The sequence below is a fragment of the Myxine glutinosa genome, chromosome 1 (assembly GCF_964187855.1).
Source record: "Myxine glutinosa chromosome 1, kmMyxGlut1.1, whole genome shotgun sequence".
Lineage (NCBI taxonomy): Eukaryota > Metazoa > Chordata > Myxini > Myxiniformes > Myxinidae > Myxine > Myxine glutinosa.
This window is the reverse complement of record NC_136261.1, coordinates 124,857,522-124,877,685: the sequence shown is the minus strand read 5'-3', so window position 1 is coordinate 124,877,685 and position 20,164 is coordinate 124,857,522. Positions and strand designations below refer to the sequence as shown.

The 20,164-nt window shown below is 45.0% G+C and overlaps 2 protein-coding genes across 2 annotated transcripts in view; one reads left to right on the top strand and one right to left on the bottom strand.

Moving 5' to 3' along the window:
* Positions 1 to 20,164, bottom strand: part of LOC137428074 (protein mono-ADP-ribosyltransferase PARP12) — a 1,016,466-nt gene that overhangs the window by 723,472 nt on the left and 272,830 nt on the right. The gene's annotated exons all lie outside the window — the stretch shown is intronic.
* LOC137436600 (uncharacterized) lies at positions 13,487 to 15,736 on the top strand. The gene is made up of 3 exons (XM_068130544.2): positions 13,487 to 13,754; positions 13,990 to 14,604; positions 14,743 to 15,736. The coding sequence occupies exons 1-3, from the start codon at positions 13,575 to 13,577 to the stop codon at positions 15,589 to 15,591; spliced, it is 1,644 nt and encodes a 547-aa protein (XP_067986645.2). The 5' UTR covers positions 13,487 to 13,574; the 3' UTR covers positions 15,592 to 15,736.

Below are 20,164 nucleotides of genomic sequence, written 5' to 3'. Positions count from 1 at the left end.
AAAACTTGACCACCAACTTCATCACCCGTGATGCTAAAACTAATAAATAGCAATATTCCTATTTTCCCAAAACTTTCTCGAACTTCTGAGAACCGAGTCCTCCCGATGCCTTGCAAATCCCATCAAAAAAATTGTATCTATCTATAATTCCAGTAATCTCTGTACGTCTGTACGTTTGTACGTCTGTTTGTCTGTGACCGCTGTTTCTCGACAACCACGGGTCCGATATACTTTTAACTTGCCAGGTATATTGCTGGGGACCCGAGGATGTGCCTTTTCAAGGTTTCATATTAATCGGACAATTACTTACCGAGCTATGTCCAAAAAACGATTCAACCAATCAGAGAGCAGCGAACGATCGCGTGTGCCGAACGTGGAGGACACACTCTGCCTCGGATGGCACATTTGAGAGCGTATTCATTTATTTCACGTTTGCAAACTATGTTGGCGTTAAACTATGTTTTAAAACTAATAAAACCGAATTTGCGATTCATTCGCTTTCCTGCGCGTTTGTGCACGCGATGGCGATTTCTTTACCAAACTCCGGAAGCCGTTCGCTTTGGACCAAACCATTGCATGTAAATAGAGGGGGGGGATTGTCACCGTACTCGCAAGCCGTTCGCTTTGGACCAAACCATTTCATGTAAATAGAGGGGGGGGATATAATTTTAGATATAGATATAGTACGGGCAATGCCCTAGTATTTATAAATGGGTCAATTTAAAGGTCAAAGGTCATCATGATTCCGGAATGGCTACTTTTAGTTTAACTTCTCAAAAAGTATTCCGATTTAAATGTAACTTGGTATAAATCATCTCTTCGTGTTTGTTAAAATAATCGGCTGATTTACATATTTTGTGAGTCATCTACGCCTCCCATTGGTTACCTGGTCATACCAGGTGAGCCCAGTGGCATTGTTTTCTTTATTCAAGCCATGTGCTCGCCAGCTCCCAATATCCAATGGAATCGGTCAGCTTATCCGTCGAAATGCGCCTCATCCAATCAGATCACAGAAGCCAGATTAGGATAAAGATAAGTCGAGTCCGGTCCGTGCTTGGATGGGAGATCTCCATCGAATCACAAGGATGCTCGAGGGTTACCTGGTCATTCATATATTCCTTAAATGACAAAGCTGACAAAAAGTGCCATTGCTGGCACTTTTCCAGAAGGTGCTGCATTTGGGAGCACACCGTCCTGTGGAAGGGGATTTGGGAATTGCGAGCAATATTTTCTGTAATTAGGTAGTGAATGTGAAATATTCCAGAAGTTAACTCTTTCGCTGTTTGTGTTGACATATGAGTTGTGTTTGGGGGTCACCCTTTGCCATGCACAACGTAACATATACCTATAACCAGTCGCAGGATCTCTCTCTCTAGATGTGGGGAATCTCTTGATCGCTCCTGGAATATCGATTGGCTGTCCCCGTGCTGCAGACGTGTTCAGGAGACCTGTCTGGCGCTAAACCACAACAACAACAACACCAACAACATCCTCATGGCTATAGGACTACACTGTGGTATGCCTTTCCCTCTATAGTGGTAGTAGTCAGGACAGGTAGTTTGAATTTGTTTGAAACAAATAAACGTCAGGACTTGTTTACCCTTCTGCAAAGACAGCAAGGGATCTTTAACATCCACCAATCATAGCTGTATTTTGCAGACATTAAAATGCCAGGTGGCTATACCCTTTCTTCAAGTTTTTCTCTGATATCTTCCTTTCTAAAAAAAAAAAAACCGCTCTCGCCTAGCCATAGCCTCATGGATAACGAAAACTGCCAGCACGTAGGCACCAGGACCCCATGGCGAGAATAATGTTATGCATTGCAAGTAGACGCTAAACAAAGCACTGTATCTCAGCATCACAATATACGGAACTTATATCATCTAATTATGTAACTGATTTGTCTTGTACTTCACAAGTGCCTTGTGGTAAAAATAATTGTGGTTACCGGTACCTCTTGTGCAAAATACACTGTCAAGTTGGGCCTGGGCCAGATTACTGCAAAGGCCAACTAGGCCCGGGCCTTCAAAACTTAAGGGAGAGGGGCAGAATGACTAGTTAAAATAATAATAACAATAAAATAATGTCTCCTGCCACCTTAGGGGACGGAGGCATTAAAAAGATATACAGACTAAGCATTTAATATGGAATATTTTTTTCTTCTTGACTTGGGTTTACTTTCTTAACTCAGTATATCAATCTGGTGAGTTTCTTTTACGCTTCGGTGATTTCTTTGTCAAAAGAACCATGTCACTGTCTTTCGCAGCAAGAAGTCAATAACAGGATAATATCACAGGTGGCGTGACAAAATGTAAGGACAGGTACATTTGACGATTGACTTCACAATCGGGTATATAAGGGTTGTTGGTTCTGTATTAGTGGAAAACAACTGCTGCACGTCTACAAAAGTTATTGCCGCTTCCTCTGGAGATGGTCCGTCAACTCGACAATGCTATTTGTCATGGAGTGGTGGCTTTACGAAATTCCGGCATGAAACAGCGTGCTATTGCTTGGCAGTATGGCATCACTCAAGGTCAGGTGTCACAGATCCTGAAACGAAATGCTCAGAGGGGTGTCCCTACTCCAATACCGAGGCCAGGACGTCCCCGCAGAATCACAAGGAGAGATGATCGCCAGCTGCACCGGTTAGTCTGCAATGGCCCGACCAAGTAAGCTTATCGGCTTAGGGCTGAGTGGCAGCAACTGACAAATGTGCCTGTATCCAGAAGGCTAGTCAACCAACGACTGGTTCAAGCAGGCTATCGTGCCAGGCGTCCCCTGAGAAAGCCACGCCTGAGCAGACAACACAGCCAGCGCCGATGGCAATGGGCCAGAGAGCACCGTCAATCGTAGCCAGGACACTGGAATCACGTGACCTTCAGTGACGAGTCTATATTTCTGGTCTATCGTCAAGATGGCCGCGTCCGAGTATGCAGACAAGTGCACGAAGCCTACAACAAAGATTGTATAGTGCCAAGAGTCCAAGCTGGAGGTGGTGGGGTGACCTTTTGGGCTGTTTTTCATGCATGGGACAAAACTGACCTGGTTGTTCTGAATGGAGCCTGGTTTGCTCGTGCAGCCTTTCGAGGAAACTTTGTCTTCCAAGATGAGAATGCACGGCCTCATCATGCTCGCATGATCCAACACTTTCTTGCTGACCGTGGTGTGGAGCATATGGAGTGGCCTGCAATGTCCCCGGATATGAATCCGACAGAGAACTTTTGGGCAGAATTAACGTGTCAAATCGACACCTTGGACCAGCAGCCGGCCTCTGTGCGTGAATTGCAGCAGGCTATTGTCACTGCATGGCAAGCTATTCCTGTCCAAACCTTGGCAAATCTCGTGAACAGCATGCCTCGACGTGTATTGCTCTCCTGAATGCTCGTGGGGGTTACACGACGAACTGAACTGTAATTTTAGTGTCCGTAATTCCAGTCGTAATTTAACTTTTGTTTTTGTTAAAAAAAACAATTTGGCTAATGTGCAAAATAAAAAATACTTCTGGAAAACGTACAGAAGTTTAACACAGTACTGTCCGTGAATTGAGTTCGATATCAGTTTACATCACTTTCAAGGATCAATTTATTTGCTTCGAAATGTCAAATGTGGTTTTTGTTTCTTTTGAAGGTCACATTAACAAAATCTAGAATAATTTCAACATAATTCCAATGAACTTTTGGTTCTAAGTCATCTTGAAAAGTAAGTTCACCCCCACAAAAAAAAATTCCATATTAAATGCCAAGTCTGTATATACAGTCACGTGAAAAAGTAAGTACACCCCATGTAAAGTTTTGACTTTTTCAACATATTTCAACATACAGCCATTTGATCTTCATTTCAACAATATTGGTAGATAAAGGTGATATAATATAACAAATATCATGAAACATTTACATTTTGTAGTCCATTGTATTATTTAAATAAACATAAATGCAAATTTCGCATGTGGAAAAAGTAAGTACACCCCTACATTTATCACTACTTCAAATACCTAAAATTAGAATCAGGTGCACCAGCTCAGGTGCAAATGATTAGAACATCGTTAGATAGGATCTTGGAGGAACCTGTCTTATTTAAACCTCAGACATTTAGTTTGGTTTGCTCTTTGTTGTTGAAATGTGCGGCGTCACCGTGCCTCGATCAAAAGAGCTCTCTGAGGCCTTCAGAAAGAAGGTTATAGATGCCTACGAGTGTGGGAGGGGATTTAAAAAGATCTCCAAACAACTTGAAATCAATCACTCGACTGTCCGGAAGATCATCTACAAGTGGAGAAGATTCCAAACAACTGCCAACTTGTTCAGGCCAGGCTGCCCCAGCAAGTTCAGCCCGAGAGCAGACCGCAAGATGCTGAAAGAAGTCTCGAAGGACCCCAGAATGTCATCACGGGACCTACAGGTAGCTCTTGCCACTGTTGATGTCAAAGTGCACGAGTCTACCATTGGAAAGAGGCTGCACAAATTTGATCTGCATGGGAGGTGTGCCAGGAGGAAACCTTTGCTGTCCAGAAAGAACATCAGGGCAAGACGAAAGTTTGCCAATGAACACCCAGGCAAAGACCAGCACTTCTGGAACAATGTGCTCTGGACAGATGAGTCAAAGGTCGAGCTATTTGGCCACAGTACCAGAAGACATGTTTGGCGAAAACCAAAGGTGGGCGGTCCGCTTCGAAAGTCCGCTTATCCGCTTATCCGCTGCAGCGGACTAACGTTTTCGAAGCGGATAAGCGAATCGGAACAACCCCCGGAAACCGAAGCGGATAAGCGTAAGCGGACTACCGAAAAATTAAAGCGCATCGCGATTCGCCAAATCAGCTGTTTGCCTGAGCCGTTACTCTAGAATTGTGAATATTTATTTAAGTGAATAATAAGTGAAAACTGAATATTTTATTGGACGCTAGAGCGGCAATAACGTCAAGATGGAGAGATTTCTGACTCTCCAGCCCAGCGGCAGTGCCAGGGACAGGCACACGAGCGACGCAAACCAGCAGTCCCAGCACAGCGACATCCACAACCCGGCGGTCAACAACAACAACAACATTTTGAATAAATTTTATTTAAATAAAAATGTATATTTTTGATCTTAAAAGCTTTGTTTGTCTTTGTAGAAGTTAGAAATGGCTATTTAGGCTTAAAAAGCATTAAATTCCCTTTAGAAACGTCAAAAATCGCTTTAAAAACGTCGAAGCGCTTTTAAAAAATCGAATCGAAGCGGATAAGCGGATAAGCGGTAAGCGGACTAAGATTTTCGGCCGCTGAAGCGGATAAGCGAATCGGACTACATGGGCTGGCGGAGCGGATAAGCGGTAAGCGGACTTAAAATTTTCCGAATCGCGCCCACCTTTAGCGAAAACCAAAGACAGCATTTGACCACAAGAACCTGATACCAACTGTAAAGCATGGTGGTGGAAATATTATGGTTTGGGGCAGCTTTGATGCGTCAGGGCCTGGGCAGCTCACCATCATAGAATCCACTATGAATTCTTCATTGTACCAGAGGGTGCTTGAGGATAATGTGAGGCCATCTGTCGGAAAGTTGAAGCTCAACCGAAGGTGGACCTTGCAACATGACAATGACCCTAAACATACCAGTAAATCCACCAAGGAATGGCTGAAAATAAAGAAATGGAGGGTTCTGGAATGGCCAAGTCAAAGCACGGATCTAAATCCCATCCAGATGTTGTGGGGGGATTTGAAACGAGCTGTGCATGCAAGAAACCCCTCAAACATCGCACAGCTGAAAGAATTCTGCATGGAGGAGTGGGCAAAAATTTCTCCCAGTCGATGTCAGAGACTGGTAGACAGTTATAAGAAACACCTACTTGAGGTTGTTTCTGCCAAAGGGGGCAATACCACCTATTAGAGCCAAGGGTGTACTTACTTTTTGCACATGCGAAATTTGCATTTATGTTCATTTAAATTATACAATGGACTACAAAATGGAAATGTTTCATGATATTTGTTATATTATTCACCTTTATCTATCAATATTGTTGAAATGAAGATCAAATAGCTGTATGTTGAAATATGTTGAAAAAGTCAAAACTTTACATGGGGTGTACTTACTTTTTCACGTGACTGTATATATATATATTGTTTTTTTGCAACATAGGATGTCATTGCAACATATATATAATATATATATATATATATGTATATATATATATATATATATATATATATATTGTTGCGGATCTCCCGAAGCCCGTCGACGTACTGAGGGGGGGGGGGGGGTTGAGCCCCTTTTCCCCCTCGGGTCTTCGTGTCCACGAGGCCGAATCGCCACTTCCGCAGCGAGCGTGAAAAAGGGTATCGGGTCGACGTCGCACGTACCTTTGACCCACGCTGCCACGAAAAGGGGGACCGGACCTCGCACAAGCCACACTAATCGAATACGCCCGAGCGGTGTGCATATCATGTGACTCCTGCTGTTACCTTTTATTGAACCGGATTCGAGCGGTTCTATTCGTACGATGCTAAGCCAATAGCAAAAGGACGGGAACGATCAAATAAGAGGAAGAACACGGGTTTATTATTTATGTACAATGATCCAAAGAGACACAGAGCAGGCACTTAAGAAATCTTAACTTATCTCCAGACAAAGGGCCCACTCACTCACGCAGGGAAAAAGGAGGGAGGAAGTTCGCGCGCCAAACGTGCCTTGCCGTCAGTCGCTCTGAGACAGGTCGCCCGGCGTGGCCCTCTGGTGGTCACGGCACGAATTCAGGAAGCCCAGGTAGGAGGATCGTCGGCGGAGGTGGCTCCGGGATGGATTGTCTCCACAAGCGCGATTAATACAGCCGCAGAGCGCAGGGCACAGGGCACGGGGAATGTTTGTGTACAGCGAGGCTATTACAAACAATTCAATCCACTCGTTCTGCTGCGGTTCTGACGATCTCTGACTTTGGCTCTCTCTTGTCCTCCTGCGTTCTGGCTTCCCTCTCAACTGAGGCGGGGGTCCCGGGGCAGGGTTTTATGGCTCCGCCCCGGCCTTACCCGAATGTTCCATGCCCCTCTTCCCGTCGCCGTGGTGAGCCACTCCCCTCGAGCTCTGATTGGCGGCTCGTTGCTTACCGGCCACTCCCCCTGCAGCTCCTCCCTTCGGCCTTGCCAGACTTGTTCCAGGCCGAGCACAGGGCATCCTAGCCCAATTGAGGCCTACTCACTGGCCTGCTCAACGCAAAACTAACACAGGAAAGGACTATGCTTACATTTACTAAGAGATAACTGAACTACAGCGAGGCCTTATATGTTGTGGTGCGTCTACCTACGAGGGGGGTTATCCTTTATTCTCAAAACCGCAACAATATATATATATATATATATATATATATATATATATATATATATATATATATATATATATATATATATATATATTGTTGTGGATATGAGGATTGTGTTTTTTATTGTGTTTTTTATTTATTATTGCTTTATTCTGGACCCTACTGCCTCCAGTCTGTGTATAAAGGTCAAAGGGCGTTCCCGTAGTTAATTCCATAAAACATACACGAAGGACACCATATATCCCTGTTCAGTAGTTATATCCTTATTCTGTGTATTAGGCTAAGGATTTTTCTTCCATTAATTGACACTCCATTGCACCGAATTCAAATAAATAGATCCCCTTTTATTCCCGTTCCCAAAGCCTTTCCTGCTTGCAAACCGCATTTGCTGCAGCTGTGGGTTGCTGTTTTCACCGCGACTCCATTATGCAAGAGGTAACCTCGGAGAAGAAAGGCGTGTCCCCACCTCATCATAGAGGGGAGGAGTGAGTCAGCCCCACTCAACCAACCAGGAACAAGGGGTTGGACTTGGAGAGGGTGTGGAGAGAAACATCGAGTGGGTTCGCGAAGGTTCAAGGGCGTGGCATATATAACCCGCACGACGACGCCCCCAAGAGAGACGCGCAAGGAGAGAAAAATACGTGCAGCGACAACCAGCCCCTGCCACGTGAAAAGAGATACATGTGCCGACGTCGCCCTGCTCGCTCCCAGCCTGACAAGGACCGGCTTGCTGTGCGCCCTGCCAAGCCTTCCAGCTTGTGGTTCGACCTTCTCCCTCCAGCAAAAACCAACCTGCAATTTCCCCATTCGTGTACGTGAGTTTGTTCTGTTTGTCTTGTCCCTGGGTTAATTATGACTGTAGGTAAGCTAGCATTGCACTGTGTCTCCTTGATTCCTTCTGTCTTTATTTTATTATCTTTCCTTCTTCCTTGGTTTCTTTGGTCCTGTACATAGTAATAAATTATATTCGTATTGCAAAACCTTTTTGTCTTCTTCTTCTCCTTCACATCCGTGTCGCTTTTGTCTTTTCCATATTGAATATCTGTGGCGCGATTTTGGCCAACGTTCAGGAATCGGGTTAGTCGGGGTAACTGTTAGGGCTGCGGCGCCATCCGCTCGGCAAAATTAACATCCGCGGTCCGTAACAATATATATATATATACATATATATATATATATATATGTATATATATATATATATATATATATATATATATATGTATATATATGTATATATATATATATATATATATATATATATATATATATATATATATATATATATATATATCTACAGGGTGTTTCAAAAAGAGTGATACAACTTTAAATGTTTATTTACAAAGAAACAGAAACCTCAGGAAAATGAACCAAACATTTATTGAAAGATTATGACATGGTATTTTCTATCACTAGTTGCTATTGCAGTAAGTCGCTGCTTGAGTTGGTGAGAGCCCAAGGTCTGAAATTGGCATTTATGCAAAATCCTTGTAATTGACGTTCTCGATTTGTGCCCCTCCACGGTTCAGGCAGGCATTGATACTGACTCCAAAGTTCTGTACAACTTTCCTGTATGTCTCAGGTGGTTCTGCTCCCCAGAAAATGTTGTTGTGGTTGTTGATGGCACCGTTCAAGCAGAAATGGGCTTCATCACTGAACCACATCAGGTTGATCTAGTTTGGGTACCACTCTATCCTCTCACTGAGCCAATTGCACATATCAAGTCTGCTTCTCATGTCATCTTGCCGACGAAAACTTATTCAACCTGGTGTTGGCTTAGCGGTTAGGGTACCGGCTTGGGATCCTCGGATCCTGGGTTCGAATCCCGGTCAATCACTGAATTAACGCCAGGGAGGATGACTCAGCCTGTCATCCTTCCGAGGTCGGCAAATTGAGTACCAGTTCACTGGTAATTCCCTGTGTGTCGCAAGAGGCGACTAACAGGGTTGGCGGCAGGAAGGGCATCCGGCCATAAAACATTGCTTCAAAAAGGGGACCAAGGTGCCCAAAACAGGCCAACCCCCGCTCTGCAGGGAAAAATGGCCTCTAACGGTGGTTCTTCTCATGTCATCTTGACTCAGTTTATGCCTACTCGAGATGATGAATGGGAAAAGCTTCAGTTTCTTAGTGAGGATGCGCCAGACTGATGTTGGTTTGATGCCCATCTCCTGGGAGCACCGGCGGTGGGACTTCTTGGGACTGTCCACTGCAGAATCCTGCACGGCGTCGATGTTGGCTTGGCTCTTGGTTGCTGATGCTGGCCTACCTCTGTTGTCATTGCCTTGGTTGTGCACTGTAGACTTGTGTTCAAAATGTTTCACAATACGTTGAATGGCACAATTTGTGGGTCCATTACGTGTTCTGAGGTTGTTTTCCCGGCAGAACCTCCGGCGGGTGTCTACATATGATTTAGTCTCATACCATAGAGCCACCACTTTTGTCTTCTGCTCCATTGTCAATGGCATAGTTGAGCTACGGCGCTAGATATCCCAGGGAACAAATACCACGATAACACCACCAAACCAACAAACAACAACAGGCATTTTAAGGCAATTTTCCCTGCAAGAGCAGAGGTTAGCCTTGCGGTCCCCATGACAATCTTCTCCATTTTGCCCTATTTTCTGCATCTCCCCTTGTTAACCCCCTTGCCCGCATTTCTTCTTCGACCATCTTCAGCCAAGTCTTTCTCGGTCTTCCCCGTCCTCCACTGCCTTCTACATTCATTTCCATCACTCTTCTCAACCAGTCACTTTCATCCTTCTTCATCACATGACCAAACCATGAACAAACAAACCAAACCATATATATATATATATATATTGTTACGGACGCGGTTAAAGATGTTATATTTGCCGAGCGGAGGCTCCGCGACCGAACAGTTATTCCCCGACTAATACCCGATTTGCCCCAAACTTTGGCCGGATCGCGCCACCGCTATTCAATCGGGAAAACTCTAAAGCGACCGAATGCAAAGAGGAAAACGAAGGCAAAGAAAGGTTTGGAAATACTACTAAATTTATTTACTATTCACACACATAAGCAAAAAGACAGCAGTCACGTTTATTTACAAGCACATGAGACGCAGGTGACACAGTGAAAATACTAGCTTATACAGACTTATTGTTACTACCCAGGGACAAGACAAAAGACAGACTACGAGCACACTTACACGGGGAATGATGATAGGACTGGCGGGAGATGGATGGCTGGCGGGATAGGGAGGTCCAACTAGTCCTGCCCCGATCGACTCGTTGGGCAGCCGCCGCCCCTTCGCGGCACTGCTCCAAACTGCCGTCCAGGCCTCACGCTGCTGTGGCTGCAGTTGCGGTGGCTCGATTTGCAGCTCAACTCTGGACTTCTCTCGCAGTTTCGGTGGCTCGATCTGCAGCTCAACTCTGGACTTCTCTCACAGTTTCGGTGGCTCGATCTGCAGCTCAACTCTGGACATCTCTCACAGTTTCGGTAAAATCTCATCATCTCCTTTTGGAAACGCCCTGCCGTGGGTTATATAGGCCCCACCCCTCAACCTTCGCGAACCTCCTCGGTGTTTCTTTCCACACCCTCTCCAAGTCCAACCCCTTGTTCGTGGTTGGTTGAGTGGGGCTGACTCACTCCTCCCCTCTATGACGAGGTGGGGACCCGCCTTTCTTCCCCAACCCTGCCTCGTGGCCAATGGCGGCAATAGTTGGAGCGGAGGTAGTTTCCAATCGACGAGAGGGGGAATGGAGGTTTTGGGAGTGGGAATGAAGGGAATCTATCTCTTTCACTGGTGCAATGGAGTATTTCAATTAATGGGAGACACAGCCTTACCCTAAAACACATAATAAGATATAACTATCGAACAGGGGTATTCTATGATTGGCTGTGGTGTGGATGCTTTATGGACTAATTATGGGACGCCCTTTGACCTTTACACAGCTCCGGAGGCAGGAGGCGCAGAATAAACAATAATAATAATAATAAAGCACACAATCAAAAAAAAATACAGTCCTCATATCCGCAACAATATATATATATATATATATATATATATATATATATATATACATATATATATATATATATATATATATATATATATATTATATATATATATATATATATATATACATATAATGTATATATATATATATATGGCATCCTAGGGCATATATATATATATATGGCATATATATATACATATATATATATATATATGGCATATGGCATCCATCTATATATATATGGCATCCTATATATGACATCCTATATATTGTTACGGACCGCGGATAAGATGTTAGTTTGCCGAGCGGATGGCGCCGCGGCCCGAACCGTTTTTACAATGATTAAGACCCGATTCCTTAAACGTGGGCCAAATCGTGCCACAGATATTCAATTTGGAAAAGACAAAGACGACGCGGATGTGAAGAAGAAGAAGACAAAGAGGGTTTGAAATACGAATATAATTTATTACTATTTACAGGACCAAAGAAACCAAGGAAGAAGGAAAGATAATAAAATAAAGCAGAAAGAGGGACAGTCCAGAAGGACACAGTGAAACGCTAGCTTATCTATTACAGTCTTAATTAACCCAGGGACAGAACAAACAAAGACAGACTCACACGAATGGGGAATGGAGGCAGGAACGATTGGCTGGACCGGGAGGAAGGTTCAGCTCAGACCAGAGGACGGCCGGGCCGGGAGGGAGCAGCCGCCACCCTTCCTCAACAGCAACCTGCAGTCAACGCTCAAGCTGCGGCGGTCAAAGCTGCGATGGTTCAAAGCTGCTGTGGTTCAAGCTCCGGTGGTTCAAACTGCTGCTGTGGGGACGTCGTGTGCTTTCTCCGGACTCCTTTTCATCACTCCTGCGCACTTGTGTCAAAGGCTTCCCCCGCGCTTCTGTCAACGGCTTCCACGCGCGCTTTTTATAACGCCGCGGGCAAATCAAGCCACCGGCCTCTAGAACACGCCCATCGGTGAGCTCGCCTCGGCCCTGATTGGTCGGCACGGCCCTCTGGCTCCACCCTTGATGACGATGGGCGGGCACGCCCAGGATTCGGCAGCTCCTCCCCCTTCTTCTCCGAGCCTACCTCGTGGCTAATGGAGTCTTGGTGAAAACAGCTGGCAATTGCGGCTTTATTAATTGAAAATGAAAGGGGATCTATCTGTTTGAATTCGGTGCAATGGAGTGTCAATTAATGGAAAACAAATCCTTAGCCTACTACACAGAATAAAGAAATAACTGTCAACAAGGAGGAAATCTATTATTGGCTACGTGGGTGCTTATGAAATAACTACGGAACGACCTTTGACCTTTATACACAATAGTCTAGTAGGAAGACTAGGTCCCCCTGCAACCCCCGGAGATATACTTCTAATCAGTGTTTCTAGATTGGAAAAAATGTGTAGAAAATGACTAGCTATGGCCCCAAGCTGAAAAAATGTCCCACATACCATTTTTATGCAAATTACTGCTGCCATTATCAAAAAAACGATTTTTGACATATCTCAGCCAATATTGCAGATAATTGAAAAATGAAGGTGTCTAGACCCATGTTTTGAAGGGCATAGATCATGATAGAACTATTCATAACATGATTACATGTGTCTATGGTATACTAGTATGCATATTAATGCTGTAATTACAAAATAATCAGTTTTACAAATGATAAGGATACGTTAATACTGCAGATAACTTAACATGGTACATAAGGGGTCTAAACCCAGGTATTTTCAAGGTTAAATGTCAACAAGATGCTCCTGAGTCTTGCATAGGGGCGGGACATTGGCAGTAACATTGGTACCACTCAACTTTTCTTCCCACCATTGACTTTGTATTGCGAGAGATTTTCACTTGCTTATTTAAAGGTTTCTCACCCAGCCCACGTAAAATCTACCAACTCCTGCTGTTAACTCCCAAACATATTTTTTTATGTTATCCAATCACAGTGCAGAAATGACAGACTAGAGATCCAAATTAGTGCTGCTATAGCTGCCATTTTACATTTCCATCCATGTAACATGCGCGCTCGCGCGCTCGTATCAATTGGTAATGTCGCGCGCTCGTATCAATTGGTAACGTTGATGTTATTGAATACCTCAGTTGAAAGTTCAGTCTTCCATTCCATCTGTGTGTTGTTCTTGGTATTCATCCTCCAATCTAGCCAGGTAAGATGCTAACTATGAACGATAAGATGCTAAGATGAACGAGGAGGCCGTTCAGCGAACCCTAACTACTATCAAGAACTTCACCAATCCGTTCACCATCATTGATAAGGACAAACTCTACTGCCTGGCCTCTGGTGCTCCCGTCCCCATGGATGTTGAGATGGATGTGTTACAAGCAGAAGCTGTGGGGAAAGCTGCGAAAGCTGACTTCATCAGGCGCCTGGAAAGCGGAGAACCTGAGAGCTTCTTCAACCCAATCAAGAGAAAGAAACTCAAGACCATGGAGGCTAGTAACAAGAAGATCACACTAACATCCTCACAGGGCAAGGTAAGGATGTAATCCAATACCCAAGTGCTTTTGTATTTTATGTTGTATTTTTAAATGGCGTCCTGTACATGCTATATTGAGATACAAGATTGAACTCCAAATTTGTTTATTAAAGACAGTGCACATCAATGAACAATGTAAAGATTGTAAATATGCCAATTTATAGCACATGAATAATTTTCACCTGTAGTCCTTCCTGTAGTACATATCAACCAATCACCATTTATCATTCCAGGTCATCCAGTATCAGGAGCAAAGCAACCTTGCATTCCTGCTCCTTGTCAAGTCTCAGAGTCAAGATGAGCCATTAGACCTGGGAGAACTCATGAAGTACTGCCTGATGCCAGTGCCTCCTAGCCTTGGGACACCAGATGGGTTCTTCTGCAAAACCAACAAAGCCTCCATTCTGCACTACCTTTTAGAGGACACCACACCACAAGATCTGCAATACCCCAAGGATGCCCTGTTCATCCAGGATGGAATGGCGCTGCTGCATACCCTTGCCAACCTTCCCCCAACATGTGGTGAGATATGCTTGCAGGTGCTTGATCAGATGGTGGCCAAGCAGCACTTTCTGTTCTCCACTGACAGTTACCATCCTGAGTCAATCAAAGCGCAGGAAAGGCTGAGGCGGGGCAGCTCAGAGAAGATCATTCTGGCTGGACCAGCAACCAGGAAGCCATATGACTTCAAAATGTTCCTTGCAAATGACGACAACAAAAAGCAGATGTGCCAGCTTCTTCTGAAAGTGTGGAGTGGACAAGAGGCAGCTACCAGGCTGGAGAGAACAGAGATGGCTGTGCTGATCGTGGAGGGGAAGGCCCACCAACTTGCCTCAACGAATGGCAAGGTAAAATTGAAAGCCCTTCGTGAATGGCGATTCAATTTGTAATTTTTCCTGAAAAAAAGGTGATTACCTGTGATGTTTGTCTAGATCTGAAACTGGCAGTGACTGGTGATTGAAATGCGGTGCCTTTTTGTGTTTCAGGTCGAGGTACGTGAACTCCCCACGATCTACAGCAACCAGGAAGAGACTGATACCAGGGTGGTTCTGTACCTCCATCATGCTGCTACCATCGGATACAAGAACGCTGTAGTCAGAACACCGGACACAGACATCCTCCTGATCCTGCTCCACCATGCCCACAACATCAAGCTGACGGTGTACCTGGATACAGGGTCAGGGAAGCATCGCCAACTTGTCAACGTCTCTGAGCTGGCAGAATCCCTGGGAGAGGACTACTGTGCCACTCTCCTGGGGTACTATGTGTTCAGCGGAGAAGACTGCACCAGTGCCTTCAAAGGGAAGGGAAAAGTCGGGCCCTTGAAAAAGCTGGAGAAGAATCCCAGGTTTCACAGGGCATTCGGTGAACTGGGTGACAACTGGGATGCCAACCCTGAGGTGGAGAGGCAGTTAGAAAAATTCACCTGTGTGATGTACGGCCAGAGTCGCGAGTCATCAGTGGACATTGTCCGTGCCAAGCTGCTACGAAAAATGGTGGGAGAGGACAAGACCCTCACATCCAAGTCCAAGGTTGATCTGGCTCGCCTTCCTCCATGCCAGTCTGCCCTGAAGCCGCACATCCAGCGTGTGAACCACCGCGTAGCATTGTACAAAAGAGCCGATCAACCTATCATCGAAAAGCCAAAACCTTATGAGGAGCAAGGATGGATAAGGACTGATGAAGGACTGTTGAAACCAATGTGGTCCAGTGGTCCCATCCTACCAACCTCACTGGTGGATCTTCTGAACACAGGAGAGCACGAAGAGGAGGAGGAAGAGGAAGGAGAAGAAGAGTTTGACTCTGACGATTTCGATGAAAATGATGATGACTGACTCAGTGTAGAATCACTAATGCTAATGATGTTTATCTAAAACAAGCAAGAGAAGAGTGGTCACATTGAGTGCTAGGACTATTTTGACAGTTGTAATATTTAGAAAAATAAAACTTTGTGTTAACGTCTGTGTAGACGGACCTTAATATGAGTCTATTATTTCGTAAAACTGTGATTATTTTGTAAATAAAGCACTAATTAGCATGCTAGTATACCATAGACACATGTAATCATGTTATGAATAGTTCTATCATGATCTATGCCCTTCAAAACATGGGTCTAGACACCTTCATTTTTCAATTATCTGCAATATTGGCTGAGATATGTCAAAAATCGTTTTTTTGATAATGGCAGCAGTAATTTGCATAAAAATGGTATGTGGGACATTTTTTCAGCTTGGGGCCATAGCTAGTCATTTTCTACACATTTCTTCCAATCTAGAAACACTGATTAGAAGTATATCTCCGGGGGGTGCAGGGGGACCTAGTCTTCCTACTAGACTACAACTGGAGGCAGGAGGGTCCAGAATAAAACAATTAAAAAAAACACAATCCTCATATCCACAACAATATATATACACTGCAATAGCAACCGGTTTTTAGGACCCTCCACTTTGTAAATAATAATCCCTTATAAATAATCCCCTGTAAATATCCCCTCTTCTAATGTTAAAAGAGAGCACCATAGATAGGCCACAAGCAACACGTAGGACACCATAGGATCTTCTTTAGTTATTTCATTAGTATGTGTTTCAGGTAAGGCTCTGTTCCCAATAGTTTGAATCTACGTTGCAGTAATGAAATAAGGATAGGCCCTACAGCTCCCTCAACATCAGTGCGATTGGTTTTCTAACCCGTGCGACGCCATTACGCACGCAGTCGTCTTGGAGAAGAAGGGGGAGGAGTCAGCCAAGCGCCAGGAACAAGGCGTGGCTCTGTCAATGCCTCATCAAGGGGCGGGACCGGTGAGCCCTCGCGACCAACCGGGGCCGAGGCGAGCTCACCGGTGGGCGTTTCCAAAAGGTAGGCGGCTTGATACGCGGGCGGCCAATATAAGCGCCGCTGCGGACTACTTACGGGAGTCGAGTCGAGCGAGCAAGTCGAGTCGAGCCAAGAGTCGAGCGAGTCGAGTCGAGCGAGCGAAGTCGAGCTGAAAAGGGGAGAGAAGGCGTGCACAAGAGAGTTGTGGAGAAGGCCTTGGTTGTGTTCATGAACTTGTTGGAGGCGTGCGCCGTGAAAGAGGGTTAGAGAGGCCGTGAAACGCGTGCCATGAAAGAAGGGTTGGCACGACCATCCAGCTATTACGTATGCGAAGGATCCCAGTTTTCCCCCACTGTATATAATTGTCCGGTCGCATTCAACGACATGCAGAGCTGGCTGCCGGGTTTCGCCTCGAACCCGGAGCGTGGACCGGAGCGTGAGGTTGGAGCCGGACCTCGACGCCTGCCATCAGCCTGGACCCTTCTCTTCCTTCCCACATCCCTGCCATTCCATCCTTTCGTGTAAGTGTTTGTTCTGTCCTGGGCATGTTAATTAAGACTGTTTAAGCTTGCCCTGTGTCCTTTTATTTCCTCTCTTGTATATTCCTGCGCTTTCGTTTCCTCTTTAATCATTACTGTATAAATAAACCATATTTGTTCTTTCTTTACCCCTTGGTTTCTTGTCATCCGATCGCTTTTGTCCTGTCCCCAATTGATATACGTGGCACGATTTGGCCACGCTCAGGATCGGGTTAGTGTTTCCTAACGGCTCGGATTTCGGACTGCTAACCGCTCGGCAAACTCCATCTTGTCCGGGTCCGAGCAGGGAATTATATCCCTGCTTTGCGGAGGGATTGGCAAAGGAATTTGGGAACCCGTTGACCAATCACCCTGGCCAATCTCACCCCGCAAAGGAGCGTGTAATTTCCAGGACTGGGGCAATCGGCCAGTGCAAAAGACAAGGGGATTAACCCCCCCCCCCCCTTGGTAAGGGGAGCGCCGACCCCCAGATCCGCAACAATATATATACAGACTTGGCATTTAATATGGAATTTTTTTTTTGTGGGGGTGAACTTACTTTTCAAGATGTCTTAGAACCAATAGTTCATTGGAATTATGTTGAAATTATTCTAGATTTTGTTAATGTGACCTTTAAAAGAAACAAAAACCACATTTGACATTTCGAAACAAATAAATTGATCCTTGAAAGTGATGTAAACTGATATCGAACTCAATTCATGGACAGAACTGTGTTAAACTTCTATACGTTTTCCAGAAGTATCTCTTTATTTTGCATATTAGCGAAAAACTTTTTTAACAAAAACAAAAGTTAAATTACGACTGGGATTACGGACAGTAAAATTACAGTTCAGTACTTCGTGTAACCCCCACGAGCATTCAGGAGAGCACGTACACGTTGAGGCATGCTGTTCACGAGATTTGACAAGGTTTGGACAGGAATCGCTTGCCATGCAGTGACAATAGCCTGCTGCAATTCACGCACAGAGGTCGGCTGCTGGTCCAAGTGGTCGATTTGACACGTTAATTCTGCCCACAAGTTCTCTATCGGATTCATATCCGGGGACATGGCAGGCCACTCCATATGCTCTACACCACGGTCAGCAAGAAAGTGTTGGATCATGCGAGCACGATGAGGCCATGCATTGTCATCTTGGAAGACAAAGTTTCCTCGAAAGGCTGCACGAGCAAATGGAAGCAATGTTTCTTCCAGAATGGCCCTGTACTTGAACTGGTTCAGGTTTCCATACAGAACAACCAGGTCAGTTTTGCCCCCTGCATGAAAAGCAGCCCAAACGGTCACCCCACCACCTCCAGCTTGGACTCTTGGCACTATACAATCTTTGTCGTAGGCTTCATGCACTTGTCTGCGCACTCGGACGCGGCCATCTTGACGATAGACCAGAAATCTAGACTCGTCACTGAAGATCACGTGATTCCAGTGTCCTGGCTGCCATTGACGGTGCTCTCTCGCCCACTGCAATCGGCGCTGGCGGTGTTGTCTGGTCAGGCATGGCTTTCTCAGGGGACGCCTGGCACGATAGCCTGCTTGAACCAGTCGTTGGTTGACTAGCCTTCTGGATACAGGCACATTTGCCAGTTGCTGCCACTCAGCCCCAAGCCGATTAGCTGACTTGGTACGGCCATTGCGGACTAACCGGTGCAGCTGGCGATCATCCCTCCTTGTGGTTCTGCGGGGACGTCCTGGCCTCGGTATTGGAGTAGGGACACCCTTCTGAGCATTTCGTTTCAGGATCTTTGACACCTGACCTTGAGTGATGCTATACTGCCGAGCAATAGCATGCTGTTTCATGCCAGAATTTCGTAAAGCCACCACTCCATGACAAACAGCATTGTCGAGTTGACGGACCATCTCCAGAGGAAGCGGCAATAACCTTTGGAGACGTGCAGCAGTTGTTTTCCACTAATACAGAACGTAACAACCCTTGTATACCCGACTGTGACCAATCATCAAATGCACCTGTCCGTACATTTTGCCACGCCACCTGTGATATAATCCTGTTGTTGACTTCTTGCTGCGACAGACAATCAGTGACATGGTTCTTTTAACAAATAAATCACCAAAGTGTAAAAGAAACTCACCAGATTGATATACTGAGTTAAGAAAGTAAACCCAAGTCAAGAAGAAAAAAATATTCCATATTAAATGCCGTCTGTATATATATATATATATATATATATATATATATATATATATATATATATATATATATATATATATACATACATATATATATATATATATATATATATATATATGTATGCAAGGTCGAGGCTCATATAAGAGCATTGTTCACAAAAAAGACAAGCTGACACATAAAACATAAAACATTTCATAAAGGGAGCGGGAGAACAAGATGGAGAGCAGGGACATCGGGAGATCTGTGGGAGGGAGAGGTCTTGGGGGGGAGGAGGCATGGGAAGGGGGTTGAAAAAGAGGTTAAAAGGTTAAAAGGACACTGGGAAGAGGTTAAAAAAAACAACACGTGGACACTGCTAGGACTTCCAGGAAAGAAGTCTGTATGTCAAAAAAAAGTGGATCTGGGGTGAATTAACGGGGGTAGAAAAGATCAAGGTTTTGGAGTTAGCTTCATCGCGGGAGATTCCAATGATTCTGAAAGCTTTGGTTTGAACAGCGTGAAGCCGAGCTCGTTGTAAGGCAGGAGCACCAGCCCAGAGGGGGGGGGAAACAGTATTCCATTGAGCTGCGGATGAAAGCCTTGTATGTGGTGAGGAGCTCAGGTGTGCCAAGGAAGGACTTCGCACGATGGAGGATGCTCAGTCGGTGACTGGCTTTGGAGGCCGGATTGGAAATGTGGTTTTCCCAGGAAAGATCATTGGTAGATAGTGAGCCCCAAAAGCTTGAGTGACAGAACTTCTTGGAGAGGATTATTCAGAAAGTAGATGGGAGGGTTGTCCAGTCGGTCTTTTCGGAGAGACATAGTGAGAGTGTGAGATTTGTCAGGATTGAAAGACATGTTCCACTTGTTTGACCAGTCTGTGATTTTGTCCAGGTCTGCAGAGAGTGAGGAGGCTGCAGACTGCCGATCTGAGG